Here is a 14,471-nt window from a genome sequence, read left to right as displayed (position 1 = left end):
GCTGAGTCGAGGCTCTCTTCCATCTCTCAACACTGGCCCTCTAGTGGTTATCTCAAAATGGACTACGTGGCCAGTTGGCAAATCTATATGCCCGGTCTGCGTATGTTATCTTTGCAGCTGCATGGCATGGCTGGCCATGCTTTGTGCGTATTGACATCCACCGCTGTAGGCTGGTGGCAAAATGATAGCAGATACCGCAATAATGAAGTACTATCTGTAAAAAGGTGGACAAATGTTCAATCAGACCTTGACAAGATTTCAAAGAGGTGCAGAAATTGGCAAATTGCTTTAAATGTTCAGAAATAGAAAACTGTGCACTTCACAAAATGAAATAATGTTGTGTTCTGTGACTATAGTATCAGTGAGTCCCAGTGGAATTGGTCAACTCATACAAATACCCAGGTATAACAATTTGTAGAGATATGAAATGGAAGGATCACATAGGTTGCAAACTGTGCAGTTCATCGTTAGAATACTAGGGAAATACAGTCATTTTACAAAAGAGACTGTGTAACAAAAACTCATGCGTTTCCTCCAGGAATATTTTTTAAGTATGTGGGACCCATGCCAAATTGGACTAATGGGGAATATTGAATGGGTATGAAGAAGGCAGCATGAATGATCACAGGTTTGTTCAACCCATGAGAGTGTGTCATGAAGATGCTAAAATAACTTAACTGGTTGACACTTGATGAATAGTCGCAAACTATCCTGTGAAAACATACTGAGAGAGTTTCTATAATCAACTTTGAGGAATCTGGGAACATATTGCATACTCCTACGTATTGCTCCCATAAAGATTTCAAAGACAAGATTAGATCGATGACACTGCATACAGATGCACTGGAGTGCTCATTCTTCCCGTGCTCCATACATGAATGGAACAGCAAAAAGCCCTTATGACTGGTATAATGGAATGTACCCTGTGCCACGTACTTCACAGTGGTTTGCAGAATATGATGTAGATCTAGATGACTCGTGGTAATTATTGTTGACACACAGTCAAATGCCTTCTCTTCTCTTTGCCCTCCGACTGTTTCTGTTTCTGGCAGTGTTAGTTGTAGGTAAGCGATATGGATGGGGTTAGTTGTATAGTGTTGGCTGACATTCTCCTCATGTGTGGTATTGTGGTATGGAATGGAAGAGCCATACAATGATGCTAAGAAGAGCTGTTCCCACAGGAATAAAATGATCATGACAGTACGTTTACATCTGCTTCATAGTTGTCTACCCGAAACCAGATCTGCTGTGTTCGATAAATCAGAATACTCAACATTGTAATGTAACAGTATTATGAAATGGGAAATTGCTACTCTCCATATAGTGAAGATGCTGAGTTGCAAATAGGCAAAACAAAAAGACTGTCACAATATAAGCATTAACAATCTAGATAGTCAAATTACATTTACATAGGGAATAGTTATAAGATAAACCAGAAAATCAGTTAAGAAATGTGATGGATTAGTTATGAAAGAAAAAGGCAAATAATAAATTTTAGGAGTCTGGTGCCAGAGTATTTGATAATCACTTCATATTAGTAGCTTAGAAAATTAATGCACACTATTCAAGTGCTAAATAGAATACATCCATGAAAGAATAACCCACACACACAAAGCCAAATCATAATTACCCCTGGCAGAGAAATTTGGGATGCAGAAATGCCCTCAAGGTTTATGTAATATCTCAAATAATTTACTAAAATTGTGTTCTTCACAAATATTCAGTGACTTTAGTCACACATGGAATGTTTTAAAGTCAGTTTGTAAATTACTCTTGCCACAAAGTCACATAATGTAAAAGTTTTTAAACTCAGTGCACCATGCCTTACAATATGCCTACACATATCAAAATAATTCAGAATTGGGACCTGATAGATGTTTCACTGTGCTGCCCTCTTCAAACTGTTATGGAGATGGCCTCCAAAATACTGAAATAATATTCTTCTTTTTTATTGTGACTCCGTAAATGAGCAATCACCCTGTCTCACTTGTAGTTGGAGAACCCAGGCTTGACTTCTGATGCTGCCAAAAGTGATTAGGGTCCTCAGCATCATGAAGACAACTAAGACAATGGAGGAGTTACTGAAAGCAGCAGCAAGAACTCTTGTTTTGAAAGTTGGATGTGGGGTGGGATGTGAGTCTTTTGGTATCAACCTAATACTCTTTTTTTTTTTTATTTTTCAGGATGGAAAGGAGGGCAGCACTGTCCGTGAAGTCATCTGTCTTTTTTATTGCATTGCAAATCTAGATTTCACCTGACAGTGCATTATAAATAGTCATGTAGACTGAACATAGTTATAGTGTCATATATTCCAACCTAATGCAAGCCTGTACAAGCATTAGGTGCTAATGTGACTAATGCATAACTCCAGTTTACATTACTAGTTATAATGTACTGGTGGTAGCTGCACTATCAGCTGAAATGTAGATCTGCAGTACAATAAAAAAGACAGATGACTCATGACTGATGCTGATCTTCTTTTTGTCCTGGATTACACTACAGTCTTGTGGCACACCCATTCAGTGGAATCAAACATAATGAAGATTTTATATTTTTCCCATCTTATGACGCTTCGGATATAATATGAATCTTTGAATATTTGGCAACATGGTGTGCACTTCAACCTGTTCACGCCTACAAATTATGCCATTCTTCTTGTGAACTGTAGTTAGGTCAAATGATTTCATATGTAAAAGCTTTTTGCAGGAATCAAAACAAGTATCTGGAACATTAGGGCCTATGAAGAGCTTGCCGTTCCTCGTGGCCAGTGTCATTGCTTTTGCAGTTGGGTGTCACAGTCTTTGATACTCTCTCATTCTAAAAACTTGAGAGCAAATTTTTACTTTTATAGGTACTACAATCAAGACCATACTTCATCCTTTAACAATTGTTAATTATTTTATTTTTATGACAGACATGCTTGTCTTGCAGCATCTCGAATGAACTACTGAAATTAAAAGTATGAGATAGAAAACTGAGACATCCTTTGGTGCCTCTTTCAATAGCATATTGTTCATGAAATACATAGAACTGGGTTTAGGTTGCAACGTCCGCAAAGTTTTAATCTTGCATGTATTTCAATTTCAGCAAACACAGTAGTTAAAGTTACTTTACTCATGTAGTTATTACTTTCTTATTTTGTGCATATAACCTTCTACTTTTTTAAATAAGTTATGATAAAACTAATAAACCATAATTATGTAACTACTGAAGTTAACACTAACATTAAATTTTCTCATTTCAGAAAGAAATGCTCCAGTTCTGTCATGTCTTCTGCAGAATGTTTTAAAACATAGTGAAAAGCCAACAGAAAATGTACGTTTAATGCTTTGGTGCCAGATACATATTTATTTAATATCCTCAGTGTCCATTGATCTGTGAGCTTCATAATAAGATTATTACTGTCCATTACAAAAATATACAAAACTCTTTACAGGACATAGCCAGTAAAAAGTCTGACATACTGTCAGTACCATCACAAGATGCTAGTGTGGCAGACAGTGTGCCTGACACAAGTAGGATTTTGGATATAAGTCTGAATGAAGATTCAGTCTCTGTTCAAACCAGAAACAGACAGAAGTCTCAAGAAAAATATGGCCCAACTGAAGAAACAGTCAGCACCAGTAAGAAGGACGACAGTAGCAAAATATCAAAGGGAAGCGTGAGCCATACATCATCTAAATCTGAGAAGCTACCACAAGCCACAGCTGGGAAAAGAGATACGGAGTACGTTAATTGCTACTGCATGTTGGTACATTATTCACCCTAGAATTACAACACTATAGCAATAAGAAACTCTCACTTCTTCTGAGAAACACACATTCAGATTAACTGTAATCATTATTTTTGTCTGTAGCAACTCATGTTTTAGAACAGTAAAATTAATTCATAAAGTTTCAGTGATGGAATATATTTACAACATGGGAGCCAACTAACTTCACTGAGCAACTTGCCTCCCCTGGCTGGCATGCTTAAGAATGATGTTAGACCTACTGCAGTGCAGATGTCTAAAAGCTCTGAAGGGGACAGAAGCATGAAGCCATTGATCAATTTGGGGAATGGTAAGTATTTATATATCTGTACATTTATAAGTTGAAGTCCCTTGCTTACTTCCATCTATATGTTTCTACTAATCTCAGGAACTACTGTTGGCAGTTTGATACAGTTTTTACTAATAGGTGGACTGATCTGTGAGGAAGGTTTGTGTGTATAATTTATAAATATTTTATTCAGATTAGCTGAACTATGAAGAATTCGTCTCCCGCTGCTGTGAAAACAGTGCCATTACCACCTGGCAGTGAATGGTGGAACTCCTCAGACGCAAACCTCTGCATGGCGCGATGCAGTCATGGCCAAACTGAGCACAGCGCAAGTGCTCCACTTTGTTTGATGTACATGTTCAGTATGGGGCAGTCGGTGTGGCTGCAACTATTTCATTTTGTGTGCAGCCATGTGTAATCTAAAGTGCACCAATCAAAAAGTAGCAGCATTGCTCATAAAGATTCATGGTCTACTTAAAGAAAAAACAGTAGTTGTGGGCATAATCTTCACACCGTAGAAATAGAGGGAGGAATGGGATTCACTACAGATTTTGAAAGACTTCACAGATTGTTGGCGAATGTGTTTTGAAAAAAGGTGAAAATTTTATAGTATAAGTTTCTGCTGCGCCCCCTATTTGCAGTCACAATTGACACTCATAATTCACTGGGCATTCTTCAAACAATGGGGAGTGTATTACTTAACTTCAAAGTATCACAAGCAATTGTTTGAGAGCAATTGCATGGCAGAAAAACATTCTAAGCCAAAACAGTGTTTTTTTCTTAATTTTTTGTGCGAGGGATGTGTTCTTTTGTCTAAAGTTTTTCGGAAGTGCAGGAGATAACTTAACTTTCAGCTTTCTGCTTTCTTAGAAACTAAACATAGATGAAGACATGATTCTTGCATGACAGGGAGAAAAAGTCTACCACAAATAGTCTGTGGCAAAGAAGTACACAATTTGCATGGGGGGGGGGGGGGGCTTATTCCACACCAATAGGTCTAATTTCAGAAAAGGTCCTTGTATGACCATCACAGTGCTGAAATTTTGTATGAACATTTGCATGTTTCCAGTGAACATTGGTAAAGTTTCACGATCATTAATTCAATACTTCTGGAGATATAATCATTTGTTTGACCCCATAGCTCAGCTATCAACAGTGCGCACATGAGTTTTCAGCAACTTTGAGACATAATACCTCCAGTAATATTTTCTTGAAAGGAACAAAAGTAGGTCATTGTGTACAACATTCTGTGCTTTCTTAAGAGAAATACTAAAAAAAAAAGATTTCCTCTGTGATTTGCATATGGATAATTTGAGCCAAAGTTGACATAAAAAGTAAACAATCAAAAAACTGTGAAATTTAGCTCTTTATATCTCTGGAAGTAATTGTGGGATATGCCTGAAACCTTGCACATTGTAACTTTCCAATCCAAGGCCTTAGACTATAAAATTTCATTATCCTACTGTTGTCCAATAGTTTACAAGTTGAAGGCAAAGTTGACCGCTTTTCTAAAAATGCCAAAAATGAGTATTTTTGTCCCACTTTTACAAAAAAAGTCTTCTGAAAACACATTGAAACCATTTTCATTAGAAATACCATGTTCTAAATCACCTAAAGTACTGTATTTGGTTTTGTAATGCGCACATACAAAGCAAAAAAAAAAAAAAAAAAAAAAAAAAAAAACACCAAGCAAGGTGTAGGTGTGTTGAAAGTGGGCCCATACTCTGCTGGTACTCAAATTAAAACTGACATCTTTTATTATGTTATGCTCTTTTTAAACATTCTTTGTGGAAGATAATATCAAAAGTCCTGACTACTAGGAAATGAGCTTGAGCCAGAAAAACTGTAAGTAAGTAGTCTCTTCTGTAGTTTTTTTTAAAGACATCTCTATAGCATTCAGCTCTTCAAAGTTCTTGTCATAAAACATGAAATGGATTAAGAAATTAAAAAAGCAATAGTTTTCTCTTTTTCTGTGGCTCTAATAATTTGAGGTAATCACATTTGAAAAGTGTAATATTTTGTATTCTGTCGTGTCAAAATTTCATACCAAATAATCCCATTAGTGACATTCACATGCTACAGCAAATAAATGAAATCTGTAAAAATTGAAGTAGCTTGAAGTAAACAAGCTTGGGATCCTAAAAGTGACCTCTTCTAGCTTTTGATTTTGAATTGTATAGAAATGTATCATCAGCTTGGGATCTGTGTAAAGAAACCCTTTTTAGGTTTGGGAACTTGTGATAAAGAAGCTCACCCATGGCTGCTACTACACAGCTATTGGTCATGGCCCCTATGGCAGTGGGGATGCTGGTTTCTCGTCTTAAAAGGAAAGAGCAGTGGTTAAGCCACCTTGGATCCCACCAACACATTAATACAATTTTTCATGTGTACACTAATGTTCCACATTAACCGCAAACTACACTAGCACAGAGTATGCTATACCTTAAACCAGAATTAAACTATTACATTACCAGCATTGCACAGCAAAAAGACATGCTAATAATCCTCTATTATAAAATTAATCCATTCCAAAAATGTCAGGAAGACTGATCTAAACTTATCAAATTTACACAATGTGACAGTGATGTAAAACCTGCAAGCCATTTATACGATGCATACTGCAACTGTTACAGAGCAATTTTACTACCATTGTCTCCTCTGCCTTGGTAATGCACAGTTAGATTGTGAAATTTATAACCAGATTGATTCAGTAGTTATAGCAGAAAAACTGACTGAAACGTGTCACGATGAATCATGGTAAAAGACACTCCTTTTTTTTTGAAGTTTTTCCAGTTATTCGGGCCTTGTCTCACCTTCTAGTAATCAAGAATTTTAATACTGTCTTTCCCAGAGAGTACTAAACAGCATCTACATCTTGTCATTTTTTGCAGAACCAAATATAGTTTTTAGGTGGTTTATAACATGGTCTTTCTAATGAGAACAGTTTAAAAGTGTTCTCAGTAGACTTTTTTTTTTGTAAAAGTGGGCCAAAAATAGACATTTTCAGTGCTGTTAAGAAAAATCATCAACTTTGCCTGCAAATTGTAAACTAATGGAAAGCAGTAGGAGAATGAAATTGTGTGTTCTAAGACCTTGTTTTGGTAAATTATTATGTGCAAAATTTCAGGTTTATTCCGCAATCACTTCCAGGGGTATAAAAAGCTAAACTTCACATTTTTTTAAGTGTGTACTTTTTCGGTCGACCTTGGTTCAAATTATCCATATGCAAATCATTCAGGAAATCTTTCTTTGTTATTTTGCTTAAGAGAGTGTAAAAAGTTGTACAAGATAACCTAGTTTTGTTTCTTTCTAGAACATATTACTGGAGTTGTTATGTCTCAAATTTGCCAAAAATTCACCTGTGCACTGTTGATAGCTGCACTGTGGGGTCAAACAAATGATTATATCTCTGGAAGTATTGAATTAATTATCATGAAACTGTACCAATGTTGTGATAGTCATGTGGATACTTCTAGGCCACTTGGCATGGAATGAACCATGGATTATTTATGCTGGTTGCAAACATATTACTTATACCATGATGTACACCCACTGTTGCCACAATATGTCACTCCATATGCCAGTTAAATATGAAACACACAACATTCGTGCCTCATTTCCTGGTGTGCGCCACTTAAATCATTTAACTTATCAGATACTGATCATGTTCAGTTGCCTAACACTGTTGTCTGAATTTTATGCATAACTGTACACAATGGCCAGTAAACACCTTCACTGCTATGTCGGACAAGTTGTCCAGTGTTCCATACTTGATACTACGTATACAAAGCTGGGACAGGTCACTAGTGACATGATAGTTAACTAAATGCCAAATCGTTTAGTTCTTGCATGTGAGGATTAGGTCTTTACAAGATACTTATCACAGCAAATTAGCAAGAAAAATTTTTCCGAGGAGGAGAAATATTGCCACAAGCTGTGCTGCCTGCAGTGCAATGTAGTGATTACTGTTTCTTGCTGGTATGCAGTGGGTCACCATTTCAAACCCCATCCATCAGCAATTATTTGTTGTTTAGTATTTATATCTGGAAAAGTTCTTGGAACTTCTTATGTTTGTATATTCTGGAATATTTGATGTTCATGAAAACAGCAACACTCTGTGTACAGAGTTACATTCTGTTCAGGCTATTGATGTTCACTGACAACCTTACAGTTGGATTCCAGTTGCACATCAGGCACTCATCAGTGTTATTTGGAGATGCTGTTCAACATCCAACAAAATGGCTGAAAAGATCCAACTGAGCCTCAAAATACAGTGGGTGGGATGACATGATGTGTTTGGCTAATATGTACATTTATTTGGATGGCACAGCCCAGCAGTAGTTCTTGAACAATGAAAAGAAGCTAAATAGCTGGTATAAATTCGAGACCAAACTGAAGAAATGGCAATAATCGGCAGCAAGTCCACTTACCGGTAGAACAATTGAAGAAGAGGAGCCAACATCATGGGGAAACGACACAGTCCTACTTACAGAAAGTGTTGGCTTTATACCACTTTGTAAGTCTGATTATGACAGAAGAAGAAGACCTATACCAAGCTCTTATGGTAAAGTATGTCACGGCAACAGAGGAATTAATCAAGTGGTCCCATTGCATTGAGGAAATGCAGCAGAAAAGAATCTGACAAAATAGTTGGGACTGAGTCCCAAATGTGCTCCCTAAGGCAATTATGGAAGACTAACATGATGACACCTCTCTCACACACAGGTTGTAAGAGAAGGCAGCCGGAACTGTCAGACCAAGTGAGCAAGAGATAGGAGGTAATAGAAAATATTGAAGGAGAGATTTATTGATCTTTAGCAGCAGTCTACACAACCAGTCAAACATGTTATGGGAAATGAATCCAGAATTATATGGTGTGAACCCAGAATTAATTGGTAGCTGTCAAACAACTACCCAGCACCTGTTTAACACAGATACAACCAACTCCTCCTTTAAGTATAATGTCCACAGAAGAACGGGCATTTGGAAGACGGACAGCAACATTACGCTTGTCTACATCGAGATTCAATTGCCATTCCCTGTACCATGTGTCAATTCATTACAGATCCTCCTGCATTCCAGTATAATTTTCCATTGTTACAGCCTTTCGATATACTACAGCATCATACGAAAAAAGGCTCATATATATATTGAATAGCAACGGTCCTACGACACTCCCCTGCGGCACACCTGAAATCACTCTTACTTCGGAAGACTTCTCTCCATTGAGAATGACATGCTGCATCTGTTGTCTAGGAACTCTTCAATCCAATCACACAATTGGTGTGGTAGTCCATATGCTCTTACTTTGTTCATTAAACGACTGTGGGGAACTGTATCAAACACCTTGCGGAAGTCAAGAAACACGGCATCTACCTGGGAACCCGTGTCTATGGCCCTCTGAGTCTCGTGGATAAAAAGGTGAGCTGGGTTTCAAACGCTCGTCTTTTTCAAAACCCATGATGATTCCTACAGAGTAGATTCCTAGTCTCCAGAAAAGTTATTATACTCTTAACATAATATGTGTTCCAAAATTCTACAACTGATCGACGTTAGAGATATAGGTCTATAGTTCTGCACATCTGTTCGATGTTCCTTCTTGAAAACAGGGATTACCTGTGCCCTTTTCCAATCTTTTGGAACGCTATGCTCTTCTAGAGTCCTACGGTACACAGCTGCAAGAAGAGGGGCAAGTTTTTTCGCGTACTCTGTGTAAAATCAAACTGGTATCCCATCAAGTCCAGCAGTCTGTCCTCTTTCGAGTGATTTTAATTGTTTTCCTATCCCTCTGTCATCTATTTCGATACCTACCATTTTGTCATCTGTGCGACAATCTAGGGAAGGAACTACAGTGCAGTCTTCCTCTGTGAAACAGCTTTGGAAAAAAACATTTAGTATCTCGGCCTTTAGTCTGTCATCCTCGGTTTCAGTACCATTTTGGTCACAGAGTGCCTGGACATTTTGTTTTGATCCACTTACCACTTTGACGTAAGACCAAAATTTGTTAGATTTTTCTGCCAAGTCAGTACATAGAACTATACTTTCAAATTCATTGAATGCCTCTCGCATAGCCCTCCTCACACTACATTTCACTTCGTGTAATTTTTGTTTGTCTGCAAGGCTTTGGCTATGTCTATGTTTGCTGTGAAGTTCCCTTTGCTTCCGTAGCAGTTTTCTATCTCTGGTCTTGTACCACAGTGGCTCTTTTCCATCTCTTACGATCTTGCTCGGCACATACTCATCTAATGCATATTGTACGATGGTTTTGAGCTTTGTCCACTGACCCTCAACACTATGTGTACTTGAGATAAAACCTTTGTGTTGAGCCGCCAAGTACTCTGAAATCAGCTTTTCATCACTTTTGCTAAACAGAAAAATCTTCCTACCTTTTTTAATATTTCTATTTACTGCTAAAATTATCGATGCAGTAACAGCTTTATGATTGCTGATTCCCTGTTCTGCGTTAACTGTTTCAAATAGTTTGTGACTGTTTGTCACCAGAAGGTCTAATATGTTATGGCCATGAGTCGGTTCTCTGTTTAACCGCTCAAGGTGGTTTTCAGATAATGCACTTAAAAAAATTTCACTGGGTTCTTTGTCCCTGCTTCCCGTTATAAATGTTTGAGTCTCCCAGTCTATATTTGGGAAATTATAATCTCCGCCCGGAACTATAACATGGTTGGGAAATCGACTCGAAATATTTTCCAAATTTTCCTTCAGGTGCTCTGCCACAACAGCTGCTGAGCCAAAGGGCCTATAGAGACATCCTACTACCAAGTTTGAGCTTGCTTTAACCGTGACCTTTGCACAAATTATTTCACATTTCGGATCTCCGTCAATTTTTATCACTGTAAACACGCCTCCCCCTTCACTGTCCAGCCTCTCTCTGCAGTATACATTCCAGTCTGAGTTTAGAATTTCATTACTGTTTACATCTTGTTTAAGCCAACTTTCCATGCCCAGTACTGTGTGGACATTGTGACCATTTATTAATGAGAGCAGTTCTGTGACGTTTCTATAGACACTCCTGCAGTTTACTATTACCACATTAATATTGTTATTTCCTGTTGCGTTTTGCCTACTACTACCTTGTCACGTCTCAGGAGGCGTCTTGTCGAGAAATTTGCACCCCAGATCTCTGCAGAACCATCTAAGCCTCTGGTTTAAGCCTTCCACTCAGCTCAAAACAATCGGACTGCGATCAGTTCTGGGAACGATACTACAAATAGTTAGCTCAGATTTCACCCTGCAAGCGAGGCTTTCTGCCTTCACCAACTCCACCAAATGCCTGTATCAACTGAGAATGACCTCTGAACCCAGACGGCAGGAGTCATTGTCGCTGACATGAGCAACAATTTGCAGTTGGGTGCACCCAGTGCTTTCTATCGCCGCCAGCAGGGCCTCCACCACATCTTGGATGAGACCCCCTGGCAAGCAGACAGAGTGAACACTAGCCTTCTTCCCCGACCTTTCCGCTATTTCCCTAAGGGGTCCATCACCCGCCTAACATTGGAGCTCCCAATCACTAATAAACCCCTCCCTTCGTGTGCCTGCTAGGACCTTGCAGAAGGAGCAGCCACATGTCCACTCACAGGCAGAGCGGGCGATGCCACACAGCTAGCTTCCACATTAACCCTCCGCCCCGTGCAACGCGAATGCCACTGAACCTGCCACTCCCCTTTCGGAGAGGGTGGCCCAACCGCTACCGGTACCCGCGAAGATGCCTCGACAGCAGGGACCATGGGTGAAACATGTAGCACCTGGGATGTACCCTGCGACGCACCAGACTCCCCACTGCTGCTACACTGCAAGGCAGCAGCCTGAAGACAGCTGACCACAGCCATCAGCATGTTCAGCTGTTCGCGAACAGTGGCCAGCTCCTCCTGCGTCCATACACAGCAGTCACACATCCTATCCATTCTAAGAAATCAACAATTTACTGTAGAGAGTTAATCAACTTTTAACTAGACTGCTAATTCACTAAAGGCGGCTGATAGCTGACTAAACTGTGGTTACTAGACACTTCTTGTTAGAAACAATGAAAATAAGCACTACCTGTCTCTGGACTGTATTCAAAACACACGAAATCTATTGATCACAATTACTAGTATTCGAAAATTAAAGCTTCCTGGGACTTTTTTATCCCACAATCATCAGTGAGACGAGTTACAGTTGTTAATCTAGATGCTCAATTAAATTATGAAGCTTTTGTCAATTGCAAAATGCTGCTTAGGCTCACAAAAGAAATCTACATACCAGTGAAAATGATAAGCATTGTAGTTGGTCAAGGAGAACTCTCATTCTCTAAGTGTCACAAGCAGTCAAAACTCGCCCCTAAAGCTATGTGCTTAGGGACACCCAAATGATACCACAGAGGGTAGCTTAATACACATTGGCAAAGAATCATTCTGTATTGCCACTATGGACAACACAGGAAGGGAAGGTACTATCGATCTGTCAATAAGCTCTAGCCTGACTGAGGAACAGTGTTGACAAATGTTAGCCATTTTGCACCAATTCTGGGATGTTTTCAATCATCTATCAATTAGCCAGCACTTGCTGTACAACTAATAATCCGGGAGGAAGTGGAGAAGATGCTGCTTGATGACATCATTGATCCATCAGTGTGTCCTTGGTATTTTCTTGTAGTCCTTGTGTAAAAGAAGGATGACAACATGGCATTTATGCATCGAGTATAGGTGACTGAACAAAGTCATGAAAAAAGATATCTACCCATTGGCACACATTGATGGCACTTTAGATTTTTTGAGAGAAGCAAAGTATTTCACAGCTGTGGACATGCACACAGGCAATTTGCAAATCAAAATTGATGAGGCTGACCAGAAAAGCTGCTTTCATAGCTCCTAAAGGCCTGTGACAAGAAAACATCACGAATTTGGCATCATATTTTCAGAAGGAAAAAAGCGAACTTGCAAGATGTTGGCCCCAGTAGTCGATCCCACATGGAAGTTTGAGCTCTAATTCTTACAGTATGCAGTTATGACCTTCTGATAGTACAGCTTTTAAACTTTTGCAGGCACCAGTTGTTTGTCATTTGCACTGCAGCTGCCTAATGCACGAGCGAGAAGTACTGTACAGCCGAGTCGCACACAGAGCCCTCCTATTCATGGGATGTTGAAGAAAGAGAAGAGAAGAGGGGAGGGGAAGTGGCCACATCTGCCCAACATACCTTAAAATCTCGTTTGTGCATCTGTTAGTCTTTGCGAAAGATAGTAGTATGATTATGTACTATGTCAACTGTGTTATAGCTTCCTTGCACACTGTGTGTTTCTTTAGTAGATACAGGAATGAGGAACAGATGCTGTTCATGAACATAGAAGTCAGATATTATTTTATTTTATATCTAATATCAAATAGTGAAAATATTACATAACTTTGTCGCTGTAGTTGCAATGTCAGTTGCTAACAGTAGCTTTGAATGTTGAAACATATAAAGATACCATAGGTGTACAATTCAGTCAGTCTTAAGTACAATAACTAATCAGTAGACCATGAGCCCTGGGTACTTTGAAATTCTGTAAATGTTATTCAACTGGCAGACACACAAAAAGGGGTTTAGTGCATGAATGTTTGAACTTAAGTATACCCACTGCTGGAGCTCCTGAGAGGGTTGTTTACATCTCATTGGCATAATCAGTCATGGCAGTGCCCTTGTGCAGCAGTGGCTGCTGTAGGAAGTGTGCTGGAGTAACTGGTGGCACCCGTATTGAAAAGTGCAGCAGACCAGATAGTGACCGATACTGCAAACCTCATCCACATATGCATTCAGTATTATTTTAATAATATTCTCATATTGACATTCTGCAGCTGTATATACGCCATAAAATCGAAATGAATAAATCTGAGCAACCGAAAAGAATTATTATGAAATGAAGTTAATTATTTTTGATGTACAATTTAATCATGCCAATCACATAGAGGAATGGTGCACACAGCAGTGATTTTAATAATTAAAGATTGGTACACTATTTCTTTCATGTTACACTCGTTCATTTCATTCATTTAAAGTACATTTGTGACTCGCCACATAAAAATGTTAAGAGCAAAGAGATCTCTGCCATCAGCTATAGGTTAGAACCTCTGCACTTAAGACACAATGAACGAAGCATTCTACCAGTGTCAAAACAGTGCATCACAAACCGTTACTCAATCCACTCTACAGTACTTCACTTTCAGGTATTAAGCAGCTGCAGTGGGGTAGAGCAAGTGATGGCTGATGCATATGCATTTTAAAAGGTGTACTTTCAGAAGGTTATAATTGCATATTATCAAAATTATGATCCAAATTTTCATGTAGGATTGATTGCTAGGGCTGATAACTTTCAAATGTGCTTTTTCTCCTCTGTAAAACATGAAGTCAAATTTATTATATTTCCTTGTGAATTCAAAGTTGTGTCTTTGCTATCTCGA

At 38.7% G+C, this 14,471-nt stretch overlaps 1 protein-coding gene across 2 annotated transcripts in view; it reads left to right on the top strand.

Moving 5' to 3' along the window:
* Positions 1-14,471, top strand: part of LOC126282232 (centrosomal protein 43-like) — a 46,220-nt gene that overhangs the window by 22,388 nt on the left and 9,361 nt on the right. Inside the window, exons 4-6 of one of the 2 annotated variants that reach the window (XM_049981822.1) lie at positions 3,245-3,315; positions 3,437-3,726; positions 3,901-4,061. In XM_049981822.1, coding sequence (XP_049837779.1) covers positions 3,245-3,315; positions 3,437-3,726; positions 3,901-4,061 — 522 coding nt within the window. Of the gene's footprint in view, positions 1-3,244; positions 3,316-3,436; positions 3,727-3,894; positions 4,062-14,471 lie in introns of both variants that reach the window. The other variant, XM_049981812.1, reaches the window with a different exon arrangement.

This window comes from Schistocerca gregaria, chromosome 1 (assembly GCF_023897955.1).
Source record: "Schistocerca gregaria isolate iqSchGreg1 chromosome 1, iqSchGreg1.2, whole genome shotgun sequence".
NCBI lineage: Eukaryota > Metazoa > Arthropoda > Insecta > Orthoptera > Acrididae > Schistocerca > Schistocerca gregaria.
Note: the sequence above shows the minus strand (reverse complement) of the source record. Positions and strands in the feature narration are given on the sequence as shown.